The sequence below is a fragment of the Formica exsecta genome, unplaced genomic scaffold, assembly GCF_003651465.1.
Source record: "Formica exsecta isolate Colony F162 unplaced genomic scaffold, ASM365146v1 scaffold473, whole genome shotgun sequence".
Classification (NCBI taxonomy): Eukaryota; Metazoa; Arthropoda; class Insecta; order Hymenoptera; family Formicidae; genus Formica; species Formica exsecta.
In genome coordinates, this window is record NW_021851967.1 from 23,404 (window position 1) to 44,075 (window position 20,672).

General features: G+C 33.0%; 4 protein-coding genes across 9 annotated transcripts in view; 3 read left to right on the forward strand and 1 right to left on the reverse strand.

Annotated features, from left to right (window-relative positions):
• LOC115241256 overlaps positions 1-2,052 on the forward strand; it is a 2,740-nt gene extending 688 nt beyond the window's left edge. The window contains exon 2 of one of the 2 annotated variants that reach the window (XM_029816920.1): positions 4-2,052. In XM_029816920.1, the coding sequence (XP_029672780.1) occupies positions 4-1,398 (1,395 nt within the window). In that variant the 3' untranslated portion in view covers positions 1,399-2,052. The other variant, XM_029816919.1, reaches the window with a different exon arrangement.
• Positions 1-11,662, forward strand: part of LOC115241257 (tRNA-dihydrouridine(16/17) synthase [NAD(P)(+)]-like) — a 16,311-nt gene extending 4,649 nt beyond the window's left edge. For 3 of the 4 annotated variants that reach the window (XM_029816922.1, XM_029816923.1, XM_029816921.1), the window contains 8 exons: positions 3,617-3,880; positions 8,272-8,431; positions 8,501-8,696; positions 9,671-9,919; positions 10,776-10,921; positions 11,002-11,081; positions 11,169-11,336; positions 11,458-11,661. In XM_029816922.1, coding sequence (XP_029672782.1) covers positions 3,620-3,880; positions 8,272-8,431; positions 8,501-8,696; positions 9,671-9,919; positions 10,776-10,921; positions 11,002-11,081; positions 11,169-11,336; positions 11,458-11,625 — 1,428 coding nt within the window. In that variant the 5' untranslated portion in view covers positions 3,617-3,619 and the 3' untranslated portion in view covers positions 11,626-11,661. Of the gene's footprint in view, positions 1-3,616; positions 3,881-8,271; positions 8,432-8,500; positions 8,697-9,670; positions 9,920-10,775; positions 10,922-11,001; positions 11,082-11,168; positions 11,337-11,457 lie in introns of all 4 variants that reach the window. The other variant, XM_029816924.1, reaches the window with a different exon arrangement.
• On the reverse strand, positions 10,936-16,105 carry LOC115241259 (protoheme IX farnesyltransferase, mitochondrial). Of its 2 annotated transcripts, XM_029816925.1 has the most exons (7): positions 15,946-16,105; positions 15,705-15,826; positions 15,382-15,631; positions 15,044-15,239; positions 14,773-14,948; positions 13,750-14,067; positions 10,936-12,136 (listed from the first exon to the last, which is right to left on the reverse strand). In XM_029816925.1, the coding sequence occupies exons 2-7, from the start codon at positions 15,780-15,782 to the stop codon at positions 11,916-11,918; spliced, it is 1,239 nt and encodes a 412-aa protein (XP_029672785.1). In that variant the 5' UTR covers positions 15,783-15,826; positions 15,946-16,105; the 3' UTR covers positions 10,936-11,915. The 2 variants fall into 2 exon arrangements, with proteins under 2 accessions (XP_029672785.1, XP_029672786.1); XM_029816926.1 differs by lacking the exon at positions 15,946-16,105 and having other exon boundaries at positions 15,382-15,614.
• A 2,551-nt stretch (positions 16,106-18,656) lies between these two features.
• LOC115241260 (protein ANTAGONIST OF LIKE HETEROCHROMATIN PROTEIN 1-like) overlaps positions 18,657-20,672 on the forward strand; it is a 20,388-nt gene continuing 18,372 nt past the window's right edge. The window contains 2 exon segments of the mRNA XM_029816928.1: positions 18,657-18,932; positions 19,168-19,255. Coding sequence (XP_029672788.1) covers positions 18,892-18,932; positions 19,168-19,255 — 129 coding nt within the window. The 5' untranslated portion in view covers positions 18,657-18,891.

Here is a 20,672-nt window from a genome sequence, read left to right on the forward strand (position 1 = left end):
TTCCTGGCGTGCTTGACATCGACATTAATTATTGCGCTCGCAGTTACCGCGCTTGCTCTGGGCGAACTGGTGCTTGTTAATGCGCATTCAGTTGTGAACGATGGATATTGGGATAATAGCAATGACAACGATACGAGGATGAACAACGCCACGGCGCCATCGTTGCCGGTACCTGGCACCGGCTCACTTGTTCTTGCTACTCTCATCGGTGTTCTCTCGACAGTTGCTGCCGTTCTGCTTATACATCTCTGCTTTTTCCATGGCTATATTGCTTGTCTCGGTCTCACTACGTACGAATACGTGCGTAGAAAGCGGGAGAAGAGCTCTGCTGGCATTGCCACTGGCTCTAGAATGACTTCTTCTAGTAATCTATGCGGTGCACCTTACTGCGATACCGGTGACAGAGAAGATATTGACCAAGTGGTTGGCGCACGAAGTCTATATTCTCATTTCTGCAAGAACGGTTCTTTATTCAAGAAGGGTGTAGATACGACGATGATGACGGCAACGACGGATGTGTACGTTTCCTCAACGCATGAGGAAACGCGCAGCGGTGACATAGCGGCGAATGATAAGGATGCTTGCTCGAAGACGCTGCCCTTGATGAAAGATCGGAATTTTCGTCTCTGTTTCTCGTATGATTCACGCACCATTGAGACTTCTATTAAAGTTTCCTCTTCGCGGTCGATCAACACGATAGAGTTGGAAAATCATGGGGAATCGCCAGACCTAAAGTCATCATCCACGCCTTCGCCGGTATCTTGTTGTTTCTCCATCATGAATTATTCCGAAGGCAGGTATGACGGAAAGGATCGAAAGCGTCGCACCGGCGGACACCGTCTCGAATCCACAAAACGTTCCTGTGGAACGATGAGAAGGATACAGACGTTTTTACAGGCTCGTCTAAAAAAGAGCTCAAAATCAAAGGCAACAACTTCGTCATCGGCTTTTGCTCGTTCTTGCAGTAACAAGATAATTCCAGATGGTCCTTCAGACATCGCGCCTGCAATAACCGAACATCATAATCGAGTCATCGAAACATTAGTGGCGGAGCTAACAACACCACCTACGGATCATCCACATCCACCAGCGAGATTACCCACTATGGATGTTCCGAGTACCGTCCACAAGATTAGAAAAGTACTTTCGAATACCGGGAACATCCCCGTTTTGGAACCGATATCGCCTTCCGTAATGCCTAAACGGAATCAAACTTATCTCAGTAGCCGGCGAAATACAAACTTCTCCAGGAAGAGGCCACGCTTTAAGCTCGGCTCATATGTCACGCAGACCGCTCAATTGTCACCGATACCAGAGTCAGAGTTTTCAAAACCGACTACACCTAGATCGCCGTTGCGATCGGGTCCCACTTTCGCCTTCCCGCCATTACGCGAGTAACTTTATCAGCAGCATCTTACCGAGAGACATTGTCTTTAGTAATGGATATGTTTTGCCGTTCTTTTAGAAATAAAATCCCGAAAAGTACTAAGATATACTCAGTATCTGAGTCTATTCATCGAGATATTCTTCATAGCTTTATATTTTTAAATTTAAATTCGAGAATAATGCTCATATACACGATTCATACCAGAACATGAGATATTTATCATATTGCACATCTATGCTGATATTTTTTTCCATTTTTTATTGTTTCATTACATACACATTCACATTTACGTATTGTTATATATTCTCAAAATAATTTCTTATTAGTATTAAAATAAAATGTAAATTTGCATAAATTATTACAAAGTTTGTTATCTTTCAAGAAATGTATTCAAAGTTATACATATTTAAATTCAGACATTATATGTAACATTATATATAATTTATCATATTTTTTTATATTCTCACAATTTATAAATAAACTAAAATATATGTTAATAATTGCATTCGTATCTATATTGATATGTGGACGTTATCTAAACAGACAAAAATTAAATGATATAAAAAGATATGCAGCAAACGATCAACTTCTTTAATTTAAGATCTTTTTTAATTAAGTCTGCAACTACTAAAAAAGAGAAAAAATATCATTTATGGAGATTTACATATAAAAGTATGAAACCGTAATTTATATTTTATATGTTAAGTTTAATGTGTGATTAATTATAAATAATAATAATTATATTTAGTTCTTTCTCTTTCTCACTTTCTCTTCCTTCTTTTTTCCCTTATTTTCTTCCTTCCTTCTTTTGCTTCTTCTCCACAATAAATAATATATGTCATATTGAAAGAGAATTTGTTTTCTATTTTTTAATAACATTATTTTTACGGTTAGATATAGAAAATTAAATGTTTTATCTTTAATTTCATATAAAAATATGGTATACATTAAGTAAAACAAATAAAATTTATCGAAATCTTCATTGAAAGAACAATAAATATCAATTAAAAATTTGTCGAAGACTTTTTTATGTAATAGATTATTTGAGAGCATTCTGTATTTTTTACAAATATGTTTTATCTTGCAAATAAGAACTAAAGCTAGTTTCCCACGATGCGATTTTTCGTGCAAGTTTACTTGCGAGGAGCCCTGCCAGCCACCGTGCAGGCTACGCAGCGAGAAAAGTTGCTTGCTGCGAGTAGCGCTGCGTGTAGCGCTGACGGTTTTCATTGATAGAACGAGTGCTATTTTCTCTGCGTATTTTGTTGCTAGGCATTGTAAACAACCAATGAGAACTAGCGACTAGATCATGTGACAAAATTGACATGATCTTGTTGTTTTTTTTTGGTTATCATTGTGTGCCATTTTTTCATCCAAAGTCTTCTTTGTCGTCTTTTCATGACGGTTTCTTTCCACTTCTAAAATTAGCAAAAGAAAAAGTGCTCCTAAACTTTTCCTGCGTCATTTCTCAAATTTTTTTTTTGAGGGGCAGCGCACAAATTATCATCCGTTCCATCCGCTAAGTTAGCTTTGCACCTCGCTCCATGTGAAGCGAAAACCTGCAGCGCGCCCAGCTTAGCTTTATGTAATGTAAAGCGCAGGGCAGCAAGCAGCAAATCATGCATGCTATCCAACACGAAAAATCGCATCGTGGGAAACGGGCTTTACTTTATCGATCATATATCAATATGGTACCGAGTCGTTACAATATATAACGATACCAAGTTGCATAATATAATATCAGGTGTACAAATCCGTGTTGTAATCGATATCACTATATTAGAACTGCAATGACATTGCATCGCAGCACGCGACAAGTTTCTTTGCAGATTTTTTTATACCCACTATTTAATTCCTTAACTTTAAAGGATTGCCTAGTTTGGGCCCCGAGTGAACAATTATGAGTCATATATTAATTGATAGGAGGGGGGGGGGGTATTTACGAAGTACGAAACAAAAAGTTTTAATTGTCTAATTGAAGTCTAGCGAACATATATACGTACGTATATGTCATAATAGCGAACTTTTGGACAGCTCTAGCACTCAGGAGACTTATTTTACAAGATTGTGCCCATAGAACTTTTTAATTCTCTTGGTTTCTACAATCTTTTGGTTCCTACAATCCTAGCCATGTCTCAATGCTGTTCACCAGGGGCCCAATTTCAATAAGGGCATAGTGCTTTTTTTTGTAACCGCAAGCAATATATCACTCAATCTTCATGCGCACAGATAATGTCTACGATGACGGAATCGCTTGACAAGGGGGACACTCCCTCAAAGAAGACTAACGTTTGGGAAGATTTGGGTTCGCCGCGTTGCATAATCGCGCCAATGGTAGATGCGAGTGAGTTGGCATGGAGATTACTTAGTAGGCGACATGGTGCCCAACTCTGTTATACGCCGATGCTGCACTCCACCGTGTTTTGTCGGGATCCGAAGTATAGACGAGAGGCCCTTGCTAGCACCGGCGAGGATCGTCCATTAATTGTGCAGGTCTACATTACTAATCACAAAATTACAATTAGTATTTATGTAAAATAAATCCAGGGTGTCTACTCCCTAGAAAAACCTAGAAAACCTGGAATTCTCAGGCATTTCATTTTTACCTTGAAAAATTAGGGAATTCTCATGGAATTTTATTCGAACTCAGGGCTGTGTTCCAATTCCCTACCCGGGTGCATCCGACATTATAGTATATGTCACGTACACTATAATATCGGGTGCACCCAAGTGGGGAATCGGAACAGCCCAGCAAATTTTTTCAAAAATTCTTTTTTTAATCATTTTGTTTTTATATTGCAAGCATCGGCAATTTAATTGGCCAATGATTGTGAATTATATGTTTCAAACAATGAACTCTATACATATTGGAACGCGCCTTCCCATATAAGCCTGGTGTAAACGTGCGGGATGACCATGGCCCGTATTCATAGTCGGTTCTTATCTCAAGATCGTCTTAAGTAATGTCTTAAGATGCTAATACGGCTCTGTGATTGGTTTATGACATCTTAAGATTGTACTTAAGACGGTCTTAAATATAAGAACCGATTATGAATACGGGACCATGACATATAGAATGGACTGCTGATAGCAGTAGAAGGGGTAACTGCACGAGTAGAGTGAGAGGCAGATAATATCACTCGCAGATGAGATCACTCCGTCTCTTTCTAATAAAGCTTGATTGGTTGGCAAAAAATCAGCAGTACTGCTGATCCAATCAGGCTTTATTAGAAAGAAACGAAAGTGACATATTATCTGCCTCTCACTTTACTTGTGCGGTTACCCCTTCCATTGCCATCAGTAGTCCATTCTATATGTCGATGGGGATGACAAAGGGCATTGTGTGACTTTTGTCTCTTTTTAGATTCTTGCACTGATATATGTATATATAGTCGATACCACTACCATCATAGACTTTTGATGGTGATTCTACCACTAAAAAAAGAAGGCCTACAACAAGAAAGAAAAGATCACATAATGTCATCCCGCATCTTGAGTAGCACGGCGTTTTCCATATATGTATAGAGTTCAGTGGTTTCAAATATATTATATCCTAGTTTACACCGATATACTTTAATACGTACTAAATAATATATTGTCCAATCACAGTCGTTCCAGTCTTTAAAGGAATGACTATGATTGGCCAATGTAGTACTTAGTATGTATTAAAGTATATCGGTGTAAACTAAGCCTATAAATATACAGTGTCCCATTTTAACTTTCACGCCATACTATCTCGAAAACCATGCATTTTCAAAAAAAAAAAATGTTTTAGATAAAAGTTATTTGACTCGAAGGGGGACATAAGAAGGTGCCATTGGTTTGACCTCGGATAGTCGTTTCAAGGTTACGTGAAGGTCATCTTTAATTTTTTAAATGGAAACTCCAATTTTCTATTACATATTCTTATAGCTTAGCTTGAGAGCTTTCCAAGACACTATAATAAAGTATTTTTTCATTAAGTATTTTTCGGCTTATTTTATATCTTAATCTGACATATTTTGATATAAAAAATAAAATATCTCGTAAAATATTTAGTTTTCGATAATCTTACCGTAATATTTTTATTGGTATAAAAAATTAATTGTTTTTAAAAAAAAGTATGTAATTATTTACAATGTATTTTTTTAAAACAATTATTTGTGTTTCTTTTTACACTAATTGATTTGTCTCATTATTACGTATACATAAAAATATTACGGTAAGATTATCGAAAATTAAATATTTTATGAGATATTTTATTAAAATACTTAATGAAAAAATACTTTATTATAGTGTTTTGGAAAGCTCTCGAGCTAAGCTATAAGAATATGTAATTGAGAATAGGGGTTTCCATTTAAGAAATTAAAGATGACCTTCATGTAACTTTCAAACGACTATCCAAGGTCAAACCAATGGCACCTTCTTATGCTCCCCTTCGAGTCAAATAACTTTTGTCTGAAACATTTTTTTTAAATGCATGGTTTTCGAGATATGCCCAGATAGCCAAGTCTGTTCGAACAGATTTTGCCAAACGTCTGCTACAAATTTTTGTCAGCAGAAAGATTCCAGATTGTATACAAAGTCTGTTATATCAAATAATAATAGCAGAATGTCAGCAGAAATGTTACAAAACGTGCTGACATAATTTGACAGCAGATCAGTAGCAGAAACCGAGCAGGATTTGCATAGAATTATTATAGCAGATAGCCAGCAAAAACAGAGCAGAATCTGCACAACGCAATTTGATGTCAAATTGATAGCAGAAATCAAGCAGAATCTGCGCGCCCGCAATCTGACGGCAGATTGGTAGCAGAAATCGAGCAGGATCTGCTAACATGACTTGACATCAGATTGTCGGCAAAAATCGAGCAAGATCTGCGTGCGCGCAATCTGATGGTAAATTGGCAGTAGAAATCAAACAGAATCTGCAGCTTTTAGCATTCATATAATTTATTGAAATAGTACAGTTTATTCGCTTACAGCTATGCGGCGCACTATTCGCTTTCTATACCCGTATTCAAGTTCTTGTCACGAGCGTATATAATGCCTGCAAAATGCGACTAATAACATCGTAATTATTTCTATCAGTTTAATTTCTGATACGACTCCCATACCGGGAATTCAGATATTGAACTGATTTTTAGAAAATCAGACAGATAAATGTCCGATTTTCACTTATTCGGAAAGAAATTATCCAAATAAGTGAAAATCGTTTGTTATTATATCTATTTAAGATATAAAATAGAAATTAACTTCCATATAAATAAAATATTTTAATTTTGATTTAATTTCATAAATTAAATTATTCAAATTTTCCTATATATATTACATTAATATATATTATTAATATTATAAATTTATGTTATTAATACAAACGTCAGAAAATGACATCTCGTGAAGGTGACATATCAACTATTGACGTCATTTTTGAATCTTATGAGACCTAACTTTAGGACGTCTAATTGATTATTTTGTGACCAAAATTTACTGTCATCTTGCTACTTGGAATCGAGACCTTTTAAATGTTTAAATCCATTTAAATGTACCATTTTATATAAATGTCTAAAAACTGCTCGATTTCTGCTGTCAATCTGCCGTCAGATTGCGCGCAGGCTCTGCGTGATTTCTGCAGCCAATTTGCTCACATTGCCTGTCAGCAGGCTCTGTCGACAAAACCTGAGCTTAATGTGGTCACAGATGGCTATGGTTTTGGCATGGAATTCTGATTAAATTTGCTGCCAATCTGCACGCATGCTGCTAGCATTTTGCTATCTGGGTGGCGAGAAAGTTAAAATGGGACACCCTGTATATCTTTCTCTTTTTGATTATATGTTCATTGTCATAGCAAAAAATACTGAATACGCAATACTGAGTATACATTTTTTATTGTAATTCTAAAGGCCATTGCACGTTAAAGTTTTAGTCTTAATCGTAAGGTCGTAAGCAAATCGACTAATCACAATCAAGCATTCTAAAACGTAATAAGAATGTTTGAACTGTTGGTTGAATTGGTTGATTTGCTTACGGCCTTACGGTTACGACTAAAATTTTTTCACGTGCAATGGCCTTTACAATTAATGATAGAAAGTGACAATATTATGCAAATGAGAGAAAAATGCTTATCTTACAAAAGTTATTTAGTTCTTTTCAGTACATTTCTAAATTTAATATTTAAAATTTAAGTGGTTTATCTTTTTTTGTATGAGTGAAAAGCATACAAAAAAAAAATTATTTTAAAAAGTTCCAGCTAAAAATTATTTTATCTGGAATTTTGAACAAATTACCTGAAGAATCAGGAAATTCTCAGGAAATTTTTTTACAAGCTTTGGATAGACACCTTAAATTATTATGTAAAATAAATCTTTGATTGGACATCGAGTTTTTCGAGACTTCAAAGGAATATCTTTGTAACTTTTTTTTTTATTTTTTTTATGGATGTCGCCGCAATCTCTTAGAACTTTCTTATTTAAACATAGAATGAAAATCTTTTTTTTTAAACATCTCATATATAGTACATATTTAAAAATTGTCTAATCAGATATGTATTATATTTAAAAATATAGTGATAATTTTTTTCTAAAGTGCAATTTTATCGGATAGGTACCCTGAGAATCTAAAAACTGCAGATACACATCTTACACATTTATATTCTTAAATCTTTAAAATTTATTTATTCTTAAATAAATTTAATTTATTTTAGAGTTTAAAGTATATAAATATAAATAAATATGAAATTACATCTTTTCAATGCTATGAATATTATGTATATGAATGAATGGATAATAAATTATACTTTATTAATATAGTACAGAAATATATAGAGCGCAAAGGATTAAATGTGGAAAAGAGTAAACAAAGAAGAATATTTATCATTAATTTTTGTATGATAATTCTTTTTTTAGTTTTGTGGCAATGATCCAGATATACTATTGGAAGCTGCACGTTTGGTTGAACCATACTGTGATGCAGTGGACATCAATATTGGTTGTCCACAGGCAATTGCAAAACGTGGACATTATGGAGCATTCTTACAGGATGACTGGGTTTTGTTAAATAGAATCAGTATGCATATTTTCTACTTATGCTTAACGCTTTAATATTTTAATAATGATACATTTCTTGTGTATACAGTGTCGATTTTAAAGAATGGATTGCATATACCTGTCACCTGTAAATTACGAGTGTTCCCAGAAATCAGTCGTACTGTGGAATATGCTCGCATGCTACAGAATGCAGGTGCTAGCTTACTTACTGTTCATGGACGTACGAGAGAGCAAAAAGGACCATTGACTGGATTAGCATCTTGGAAACATATTAAAGCCGTAAGGTAATTGTTCTTCTTTTAAGGTGATTACTCTAATTAACTCTTAGTCTTTGATTTTTCAGGACAATCGTATTGAATTATGAGAAATGTGAATTTTTTTTTTTTTTGAATAAGTCAAATAGAAATATTCATGATTTTTGATATCATAATTTAATATGGTTGTAAAGGATTAGGAGTCATAAATAAATAAGAAATCCAATTTTTGTTTAGAAACGGGTAAATATAAAGATTGCAAAGCATGCTAACAAGATTAAAAGTGTATAGTATTTGTTTGTATCAGCTTAATTTTTAATACAATTCCAACAAAAGATTCAGAATATTAGAATGATTGTGTTATATTATATAAAGCATCACTTTTTTAGGATACTATATACACAACTAAAATCGTACATTGCATAATCATTATTAATAATGAATCATTATTAAATTTTAACACAATCACTTTAATATGCTAAATCCTTTGTTGGAATTGTATCAGAAATTAAAAATTGATACAAATAAATAATACATATTTTTAATCTTGTTGGCATGCTTTGCAGTTTTTTTATATTTAACCGTGACAGAAACTTAAATACAAGATAGATACATCATATAATGATAAACGGAAAAATTATAATTCGATATAATATATCTTATGATATTGCTGTGATTCTGCCATTACTTTCTTTAAGACAACGGATCATGCTGGAGAAAGTGATTTATGTACATGGAGAATTAATGAGAGGGAGAAGAGAAAGGGAGAATATAGAGAGAAAGAAAGGAAGGGAAGAAGGGAGAGAGAAAGAAAGAAAAAATATATTTTTTATTTTAACTTTTTTAATAAAATAAATTTGTAATCAAATATTATTTTTAATATTTTAAATAAATATTATTTTCTCAGTTTTTACTCAAATTTTTTCTTTTTTAATTATTAACTTGACGAAGTAAAGTAAATATTATTGTAAGAGCGGTTAATAAATTATTTTATATTTAATCAGGGACGCCGTGGAAATTCCCGTGATAGCCAATGGTAACATACAATGCATGCAAGACTTACAGAGGTGCATTGAAGAAACCCAAGTGCAGGGTGTGATGTCAGCCGAAGGAAATCTTTACAATCCATACATATTCGAATCTCGTTACCCTGCTTGTTGGGAGCCTGCTCTGGAATATTTGAAGCTTGTAGAGCAATATCCAGCACCGGCTTCATATATCCGCGGTCATTTATTTAAGTTGTTCCATCATGTGTATGTATTGATCTTTTAAGGGCCTAGTCTACTCTAGAAGTATAAAAAAATTGATGAATTTTAAAAATGTTTTTTGAAGAATATTAGAAATTGATCTTTTTTTGATACTTTACATACGTTTTTATTGATATTTAAACAATACGTTAGTATCATTAAATCTTGGATATTTAGTTTTGTTTTGCTCAATACGAGCCTCTGCGTATAGCGTATTCAAAAATACATGGTTCGACATGCTGTTATGATATGTCATGCTGTTCCTTGTCTCCGTAATTATCTGAAATGAAAATTTTGGTCTAGTTTTATTCTGTAGAATATTTTTGGGGTACTGAGAATCTAATCTTATTAAAAAAAGAAAAAAAAATAACAAAGTAGTAGTGTCATTTTAAAATTAGATATTTAAATTTTACTGAAATTTTTTAATTTCTTAAAAGTGAAAAAAATATTAAATATTCTATTAATTTATTTACTTGTTAAATATTCTGATTAAGTTCAGTATCCTCAAAAAAATGTTTTCTTTCAGTTAAAAAAAAATTGAAGTTATTTGGTTTTCATTTTTAAGATATATCCGTTACACCAACTTTAAAAACAGTGTTTTGAGAAAAAAGTTTAAAGTTTTCAATCAAGCGCATCGAAGACTCGCGTGCTGTTTTATTCAAAGTTTCATAACTCCGTCAATTTAGCGAATTTTTCAATAAAATTTGGAAGACATTTTTCAGACATCATACTTTCAGAAAATAAAAAAAAAAATCGATTTTTTTATTTTCTAAATAAGACTGGACCCTTAATCATAGCAAGTCATGAATTGTATCATATAATTTCTGAGCGTGCAAACAGCATGCTTTTAATTAGAGAGTAGATTTTGTTTAGCAGAAAATCAAGAGGAGAGGGAGAATTTAGCAACAAACTCCAGTATGGAAGCTTTCAAAAGTGTTGTATACACCTTGAGAGATCGTTACTTACCATATCACGAAGGACATTTGACATGGCAGATAGAAAAGACAAGTAATAATTTGATGTTTTAATAAACATTGTTTGTATTTATTATATCCATATTTATATATACATGTTTCTTCTGTTTCTAGATTATAATTTGGAGTTGCCACCATGGTTGTGTCAACCTTATGTACGAGAGCTTCCACAAGAACATATACAAAAATCACAAGTAAATTAAGCATATATTTTATAATATATGCAGTGTATTCTTTTCTTATTGCATTGTAGTTCAATATTTTTTGAAAATAATAATAAGAGTTTTCAGGAAGACGCACTTCGAAAACGGGAATACAAAGATGAGGACGGAAACGAAATATCGCGGAAACGTTCAAAGAAGCTTAAACGAATAGCGCGTAGACCGAATAGAGCAACATCTGTTCCTAAGAGAAGTTCAGATCGGTGTCATGCTTGTCCAAATCCTCTGGTTTGTTAAAACTTTTATAACTCTTTTATTTCATTTCATAATTTTGAATATATTTTCGAAAATGATTGATGCTTAACAAAACATTTTGGAGAAAAATTCTAATGCATGGTTTAAATTGCAGGGTTTTAAATGCGAATATAAATTATGTCGACAATGCTGTAGAAATAAATGTTACATAGAAAATTTAGACTGTGCTGGTCACAGAAATCTAACTAAGACGAGAAGGCAAATGGCAAAAGAATTTGAAGCAAAACGTAAAAATATTGAAAATACAATGATGCTATGTTAAAATATTTTAAATAAAACTATATTATATTTTAATTTTTGTTCTCTGTGAATGTCATTATTTTCTTATGAAAGCAACTTTACATATAATTTTAATGGGATTTTTTTTATTAACTAAATTAATACTAAACTTAAAGTAGTCTAGTTTTGATTAGATCTATGGTCTGTTTTATCCAATTATATCTTATTTAATTAATGAAAGAAAGAGAGATATTGTAAAAATCAAATAGATCCCAAGTTCGCAATATAATAATTTGTACTATTGCTGAAAACTCTATTAATGTAAAATTACTATCACACAGATGAAATTGTTGAAGCAGTAGATGTAAAAATATTTAGTAAGCCACTTTTCTTTGCTGTCTCATAAAGAGATACATTTTCCTCTTTTTTTTCCATGTTGGTCCAATACTTCTTGCTTGAGAGTATCAGCATCATCAATAGAGGTAAATGAAGTAAGGAAAATCGGAATAATCTTCTAGAATTAGCACTATCTGAGTGGTTATTGAATTTCCAGGCTAAAATTAAGAGCATTATTTAAACATTGAGAATATCTCAAGCATACATATATACAGATGTATATACTTATATACATTTTATACAGAGTGAGTCAGGAGGAGAGAAAAATATTTTGGGAAATGATAGTATGGGTCATTGTAAAAAAAGTTTATATGAAGGTTTATTATTCTCAATCGTTTTGAATGCTGCTATTCATATAAAAAAACGGCACGCTGCACTCAGAGAAACGACACGCAATCTTAGAACACGAGTTGTAAAATGTATTGATGTTCACGGTTCAATTTTTGAATATTGTTGCAAACGTAGCACATGTATCATTCATTATTATTGTACTTCTACAAAATTCAAACAGCTATATCTCCGAAGCTATTGAGAATAATAACCATGTTCATATAAACTTTTTTTTACAATGATACATACTATCACTAATACTTTTTTTTATACATACTATCGTCTCCCAAAATATTTCCTTCTCTTCCTCACTCACCCTGTATATGTGTTGCAAACTTTTTCTATAAAATGAACTTAATTATAAAATTCGGTAACCTTGATATTAGTGCCGATCTCATGAATTGACCTTGACATATGTTGTCATGGACATGGCTCTGAGTAGCTTGCAAAAAATTTTAGCCGTTGTTCGTTGTTTATTACAAAGTTATTAATAATTAACTGATATTATAAAAACATGTATTAAATGCGATAATCTGAACTTCTCCATGCATGAGCGTTATATATTTAAGTATTTAGTTGTGTGTATTTAAGTTATTAATTGTATATTTAAGTAATTGCATAGGCGGGGGAGGGGCTTTAGAATTAAACCAAAGTTTTAAATCAGAAATAGGTTTGGATTAGGTTATATCTCCCGGTAATGGAGCCCTCCCATAAGGAGAGGGGGGGGGGGCGGAACCCACTGCTTCCACGCATATACTTTACAACGCGAAGCGAGGTCTACCTCACAATTCTTGTGTGGGTGGGAAAGTGTATGCTTATGTTGCAAGCATCGGTTGGTCACTATCTTCAATTGTTAATAACTTTGTAATAAACAACGAGCGACGGCAAAAATTTTTTGCAAGTTACTCAGAGCCATGTCTTTTGACAACATATGTCAAGGTCATAATCTATCAAGGTTTACCTAAAATTCTTTAATATTCTATGATATTTTATAAAGAACGTAGGCTTTTTGTAGAAAGTTTGAATTTATAAAAAGACTTTGCAACATATATATTATATTTATAAATAATTAAATAAGATATCATTAAATTTCAATAAAATCAGCTGTGCAATAAAAATCAATATTACCTAATTTGTAAAATCAATAACAAATGACAGATCGGTACGCGTGTATGTGTACGGATTTGAGCGGCGAGCTCTACGCGTATAATTCGCAAACTTTGATCGCTTATAACTCAAAAACTATTGCAGCCTCAAAATTTTTGTATTAGAATTTTTTAATCTATTTTATCTGTAGAATACACTATTAAAGTATTGTACGGAGGTTGTGAGACACCCTGTATAATTAAAATGGCCTACCCTGTATATGTATTTTTTTTGTACATAATATATTCTTTATAAAAAATAATAAAAAAATTTATACAAAGTACATATATATTACCTAAATAAAGGAAAGATGCATTAATTGGTGTTGAAGCCAGTACAAACCACCAATGAGTTAAATCCAATATAGGAGCTAAATAACACAGAGCCAATAATGCTATTGTATATTTTACAGTTGTTCTACGACATAGATTTGGATTTGTAACAGCCATCATTCGATAGCCAGCTCGTGAGTAATCTGGTCTCAAGTTCCATGAAAGAGCATTAAAGTGTGGAAACTGCCACATGTACAGAATACCAGGTAAAATCCAAGCACTTGGCATGAGTATATTATCAGTACAACCTGCCCAGCCCATGAGAGGGGGTATTGCTCCAACTGCAAAAAAAAGTTATAACTTTAAACAATAATAGCAGCAATAGGCTCAGGGCAAGAACAATCGAGTGGTAAACTGGCAGATAAAAGCCAAGGCGCAGATATCAGTGCGCGAACTTATTATCGTTAAATTTTATTAACTAATGTGCATTAAAAATGTACGTTTTGGACCGTTTTTTGGTCCATCTTTAGCATGGATATAAATATATAAAGATTAGATTAGAATTGTAAAACTTGATATACACAACATTTGCAGTTGCAGTCTCATTTCAAATTAAAATTAATAATCAAAAAGAAGGCTCACTAAATTGTAATTATATATATATATATAATCATATTGTAAACTATCGACGACATACGTGTGGCGATGGCGTTCGGACATTGTTCATTTATTTGTACAGATTCCACGCGGATTTTAGTGAGCCTTCTTCTTGATTGTTAATTTTATTAATTTTGTTAATTTGAAATGTGACTGCAACTGCAAATGTTGTGTCAAGTTTTTAAATTCTAATCTTATTAATCTAATCTTTATATATTTATATCCATGCTAAAGATGGACCAAAGAACAATCCGAAACGTACATTTTTAATGCACATTAGTTAATAAAATTTAATGATAATAAGCTCGCGCATCGATACCCGCGCCTTGGCTTTATCTGCCAGTTTACCACTTGATTGTTTAAACAATATATGTAGAAAACATACTCACCAATAGAACCAACCCATGTATTGACAATACTGATGCGTTTCATAGGAGTATAGAAGAGTGTATATAAAATAATATTAGCAGCACCTAGCATTGCTGTCACACTGTTTACTTCATAGTAAAGTATTGATAATCCGACAATGCCAGATACTGTTGCAAATGCTACTGCATGAGTAGGCCTAATGATATATTCAAACGTGTAGCTATTTAATATCAAGTTATATAAATGTAAGCCTTCCAAAATAAAAAAAATAACGCGTCTAAAACGACTTACGTCAAATGACCACATACTAATACTCGATTTTTCGTCCGCGACATCTGTGCATCAAATGGAACTTCAAAAAATTGATTAATTGCATTTGCCGCAGCAGAAACTAAGCCTGTACCGAGGGAACACATTGTAAATGTGTAAAAGTCGAATGGTGCAGGAGCTAATGCATATCCTGCCATAGTTGTTGCTACAACAAGAGCTATAAACAAAATAATTAATTTATAAAATAAATATTTATTATAATTATGACTTAATTGTATCATGCTATGTTTTAATTAATTCTTTTATAATTATAATTTACTATATCTCAAAAATCCGATATATATGTTTGTTATACATACATGTCAACTTAATCTTTGACAACTTAAGATAGTGCTTATGAAGTATAGTAAAATTGATTATTATAGATTTCCATTCTGGCTTTTCTACTTTATGTAAATTTTTTTTGATTTCACATACGGCATTTTTTTTAATAGGAAAAGGAATTATTGGAGTTATTGCACCAATCTGCAATCGATCATCTTCCATCGTTTGTGTTGGTTCCTCCAAGCGCAAAGTTTTCATTGACTTTTGCCTTAGGAAGCCAGAACACTAGGATTCAAATTTCTTTGAATGATATAAAGTAGTATACCAAATTTTTTAAATTAGTGTCAATGCTACAAACCGTGATGATAGAAAATTTTGACACAAAGTTGCATGATATGTGCCGACATATTTTTATTGAATGAGTAACAAATAACATGATAGCCCTAAACGCTAATCAATTGCTTATTTCCATTGATTTAACTGTAAAATAAAATAATTGATGAATGAGAAATAACTCAACTCTTTACCATAACCTATAAATATAAGCGTGCAGGAACTTGTTTTCATAAATGTTCAATTAATAACAATTTTGCACTTACTTTTTTATTTGTTAACATAATTCTTATTATTAACATATATTTGCTGTTACATAATTGTACTGATAACCAAGAATAGTTCTCCTTCTTACTGTAGGCCTATTCTCTAATAGCCCTCGCAGCTCGCAGCTCGCAGCCTCGCATACTGGACGCGATGAGAGATGCGCGATGAGCGATGCGCGACGAGCTTGTAAAAATTTATTTTTCTTCGTTCACATTGAGGGTGCGGCGGAAACTCATGCAGCGGAATAGCGATGCCCGTATCAGACTACGCATTGAAAATTGAAGATTGAAGATTAAAGATTGGAATTTAACTAATCAGAACAAAAAGGACTAAAATTTCTTTATTCCGATTAGTCAAATTTTAATCTTGAATCTTGAATCTCAATCTTCAATGCGTAGTCTGATACGGGCATAACGCGGAACGAGAGCATGACCAATCGCGAGCGTTCTGCAGTTTTCGCTACGCTCACGATTGGTCCGCTCTTGTTCCGCGTTACGCTTTTCCGCTGCCATGGGTTTGCACCCTGAGGCTGGATTCACACCTTGGCAGAAAAGCAGAAAGCAGAAAAGCAGAGGCCAATCGGAACTCGCGCTAAAAAAGCAGAATGTACTGCTTATTTTCAGCGCGAGTTCTGATTGGCTTCTGCTTTTCTAGCACGAGTTCTGATTGGCTTCTGCTTTTATGCTTTCTGCTTTTCTGCCAAGGTGTAAATCCGGCCTGAGGGTGCGAACCCATGGCAGCGGAAAAGCGTAACGCGGAACAAGAGCGGACCAATCGTGAGCGTAGCGAAAACTGCAGAACGCTCACGATTGGTCATGCTCTCGTTCCGCGTTACACTATTCCGCTGCATGGGTTTGCACCCTAATGGCACCCTGAATGCGATTTGAGGCGATTGAACGCGACAAGCGACGAACGACGCAACGATCGGAAAATCGAATTAAATTGGCATTGTGTTTATTAGTAAAGACTATGTGTATTTATCAATAAAAAGAGAACTGAAGTGTTACATTGATAAAGAATAGAGAATATACACAAAATATAATGATGTACCGATAAGTATTTTAATAGCGTTTTCAGACGTAGCAGGTTTAATCGCTTTTATAGTGATTAATGACGTCATTGCATCGTCTCTGCCAATAAAAAGCTTGAATTTATAGTAAAATATAGTGATTAATTGAACCGGGTTGGATTCTTAGAACATATATAAATGGAAGGGGAATAACAGGCTGAAAAGTGTCGGAAGAAAGTGAGAAAGAAAATTATAGTTGCCTCTCTCTTGTGAGTAATTACACATACAAGCATCGTGTCTGTAGATATACATACTTTTGTGTACACACACATGTGACTAATGTAACCTTATTTTCCATTGGGCCAAACCGGTAAGCCGTGCATGCGCACTTTTGAGCAGTTACTCACAAGAGAGAGGCAACTATGGCCGGTATTCATAGCCAGTTCTTATATTTAAGACCGTCTTAAGCACAATCTTAAGATGTCCTAAATCAATTAGAGAGCCGTATTAGCATCTTAAGACATTACTTAAGACGGTCTTGAAATAAGAACTGACTATGAATACCGGCCTATGATTTTCTTTCTCACTTCCTTCCGACATGTTTTTCTATCGGGAAACAAAGGCATTCCCCTTCCATTTATATATGTTCTAAGGTTGGATTAACCCGTTCGTCCGAAAACGCTACAAATTTACAAAATGAAGTAATTAATTTAAAACAATAACATATTAATTTATAAATATGTCACATATTTGTAATTGTATGAATATAGCACGCTATATTAGCTACTGGCAGATATTTTAACAGACGAATAAGACATTTTTTAATAATAGAATTATCTATCATTTATTTGTAAATACAAATATACATTTGTAAATCAATATACGTTTGTAAACCAATATTAAATTATTTTATTTTTTATATTAAACAACATATTTAACTTGAATGCATTGAAAATTGAAGATTGAAGAGTAAAGATTGGAATTTGACTAATCAGAACAAAAGAGACCAAAATTTCTTTATTCTGATTGGTCAAATTTCAATCTTGAGTCTTCAATCTGAATCTTCAATGCGTAGTCTGATACGGGCTTTACGATTCTGGATTAAATAAGCTCTTATTTAATCGATTAGACTAAAAATTAAAAAATATCCAACTAACTTTACACCAACATTTTAATTATTTAATTAAAAGAAAACGATTGATTACCAAACTTTTAATTAGGCTACCAATCACCACTAAACGATCACTAAACGATTAGATAATTTTAATTATTAAAAAGTTAAAGTAGTCCGGCTTACTTTACGGAGCTCCGCCCCCCCTCCCTCTCTATGGGGTGGCTTCGCTTCCGGAAGATATAACCTAACCCAAACCCAATTTTAGTTTCGATTGACCACGTTCCAATTGACCATAAACATAGTATATCTAGACCGAGTGTTGAGGAGTGGGAGCCGAGGTGCACGTAGAAAAGGACATACTCTGTTTCGTGCCCCTTGCGTTCTTTCTCGCTCGCACAGAGCATAGCGCTCTCTTTCGTCATGCTACGTGCGAGCGAGAGAGAACGCAAGGGGCACGAAACAGAGTATGTCCTTTTCTACGTGTATCTTTACCCCCACTCCTTAAATAAAGGCAAACGCTCGGTCTAGATATACTATGTCTATGCAATTGACTATGTTGCGATTTCGGATTTGAAACAAATTGGGTTTGGGTTAGGTTAGGTTAAATTAGGTTATATCTTTCGGAAGTGGTGTCCCCCTGTAGGGGGGGGGGGGCGGAACCCACTGTGTCCACGCATATACTTTACAACGCAAAGCGAGCTCAACCTCTTCCGCCTAATTATGTTTTAATTGTATAGTATTTTATATTTTAAGTTTAAATTTAGTGCATTCTAGCGAAATGTAACCAAAACGCATGCGCATGTGGCCACACAGCATGCGCATATGGCCATATTAGAGCATACTCATGTCGCTGCATTTCGTCGGTATGACAGATTTTGTAACCTAAATAGTCGTCAAACTATTAATATCTCGTTTCGCGGAGTAGAGCGACGCTTTTCTTTTCTATACTCTTTCGTTTTGTACAAAAACGCGTCGAATGAGCATAATTTTATCGAAATTTGAGGTGAGGCCGTTAATTAATTATCGAAGTCTGTGAATGCAACACAACATATACGCACATGCTCACATGCATATATTTATAAAAAATTGACATTTTAGATTATTATACACAATAATGTTTTCAAAGAATGTCAAGCCAACATTATTGTGTGGTCCAAAAATACTGAGCAAGTCTTTTATGTTTGAGGTACGTACACAAATAACTTTTATTTTTAATTTTTTATAGACATTGTCTTTTGGTGAAGCTAATAATGTCTAAAGCGTTAATGTCAAAGCGTTATTTTATAGATCTCTCCATAAAATAACGCTTTTAAATAAAAAAAATATGTATGATAAAGAAAAGAGAAATCAATTATATTAAATTATAGTTATAAAAAAATATAAAGAAACATTTATGATATAATAATATGTGTTTTTTAATTAATATATCAAATAACATAAACATATATTAACTTTGGAAGCTTACTCGTTCGCTCGTTTTAGGAACAGATACCAGAGTTCAACATTTAAGTAAAAAATATGTGACATATAATCGGAATTTATTGTAATGTGATGAGCAACAAAATATTTGCAAGAATTTTATGATATAAAAATATTGTAATTATTATTTGGACACAAGTTATTTTAATATAGTCATTACTTTTTGATAATATAATTTATTATTTGTATCTTTAATTGTGAAAGAAATGCGCTAAATTTCAATTAGACATTAGTGAAAATAAAGATATAATTTTATTCCATTCTTTTTCTTCCCCAGAGTCACGGATTCCGTGAAATCTATTTATAATAAAATAGATGCAAAAAGTTTGTATCCCAAGTTAAAAATTTTGATTAAACCTTAAATATATAATAAGAGAATAACAAGTTTGTTGTAAGGAACCACATTAATATGATGAAAAATTAACAAGCCTTAGATAGATATTTAATTATTTCTTGCCTTTTGGCTTTAAAAGGATTTACAAAAATTTCGCAATGCTTACAATAATACTATTATGCTTATAAAATATATGTACGAGGTCTGATCAAAAGATATCCGATCTTACTTTTTTTGCGTCAACCAGCTGCAACCCGATGACGAGACTAGCGCAGCATGCAACTTTGGACCCTTGAACTGTGCATAAAATCTGGTTATAATTCTGAAATCTATATTTGAAGCTTATACGAATTTTCATTTATTAATAACTTTTTAATAAACAACGAGCGACAATGAAAGCATAATATATTACCGTTTAATTATTTTAATTTAATATATGAATTATTAAACTATCAATATCCAGTCAGAAATATAAAGTTGATGTGACGTCGAAAACCAAATGTTGAAGTAAAGTTGAAATTCTGATCGAATCGAAATCGAGATGGTACAAATCAGCGACGAATCTTTGACTATCCCAAGTAGTAAGCGCACGTCATTTTGACATTAGATTTTGGTCTCATTGATCTCTATTGACGACACTAATTAATTGACGTCTTCAAAATATGAAAATGAGGGTCTAATGACACAAAAGGTACTACATTTTAATGTTATCCCATAACTTCCTTTTGATTTATATTCTTTTTAATGAATATAATAACATAGTAGATAAATAATAAAGTATATATATAAT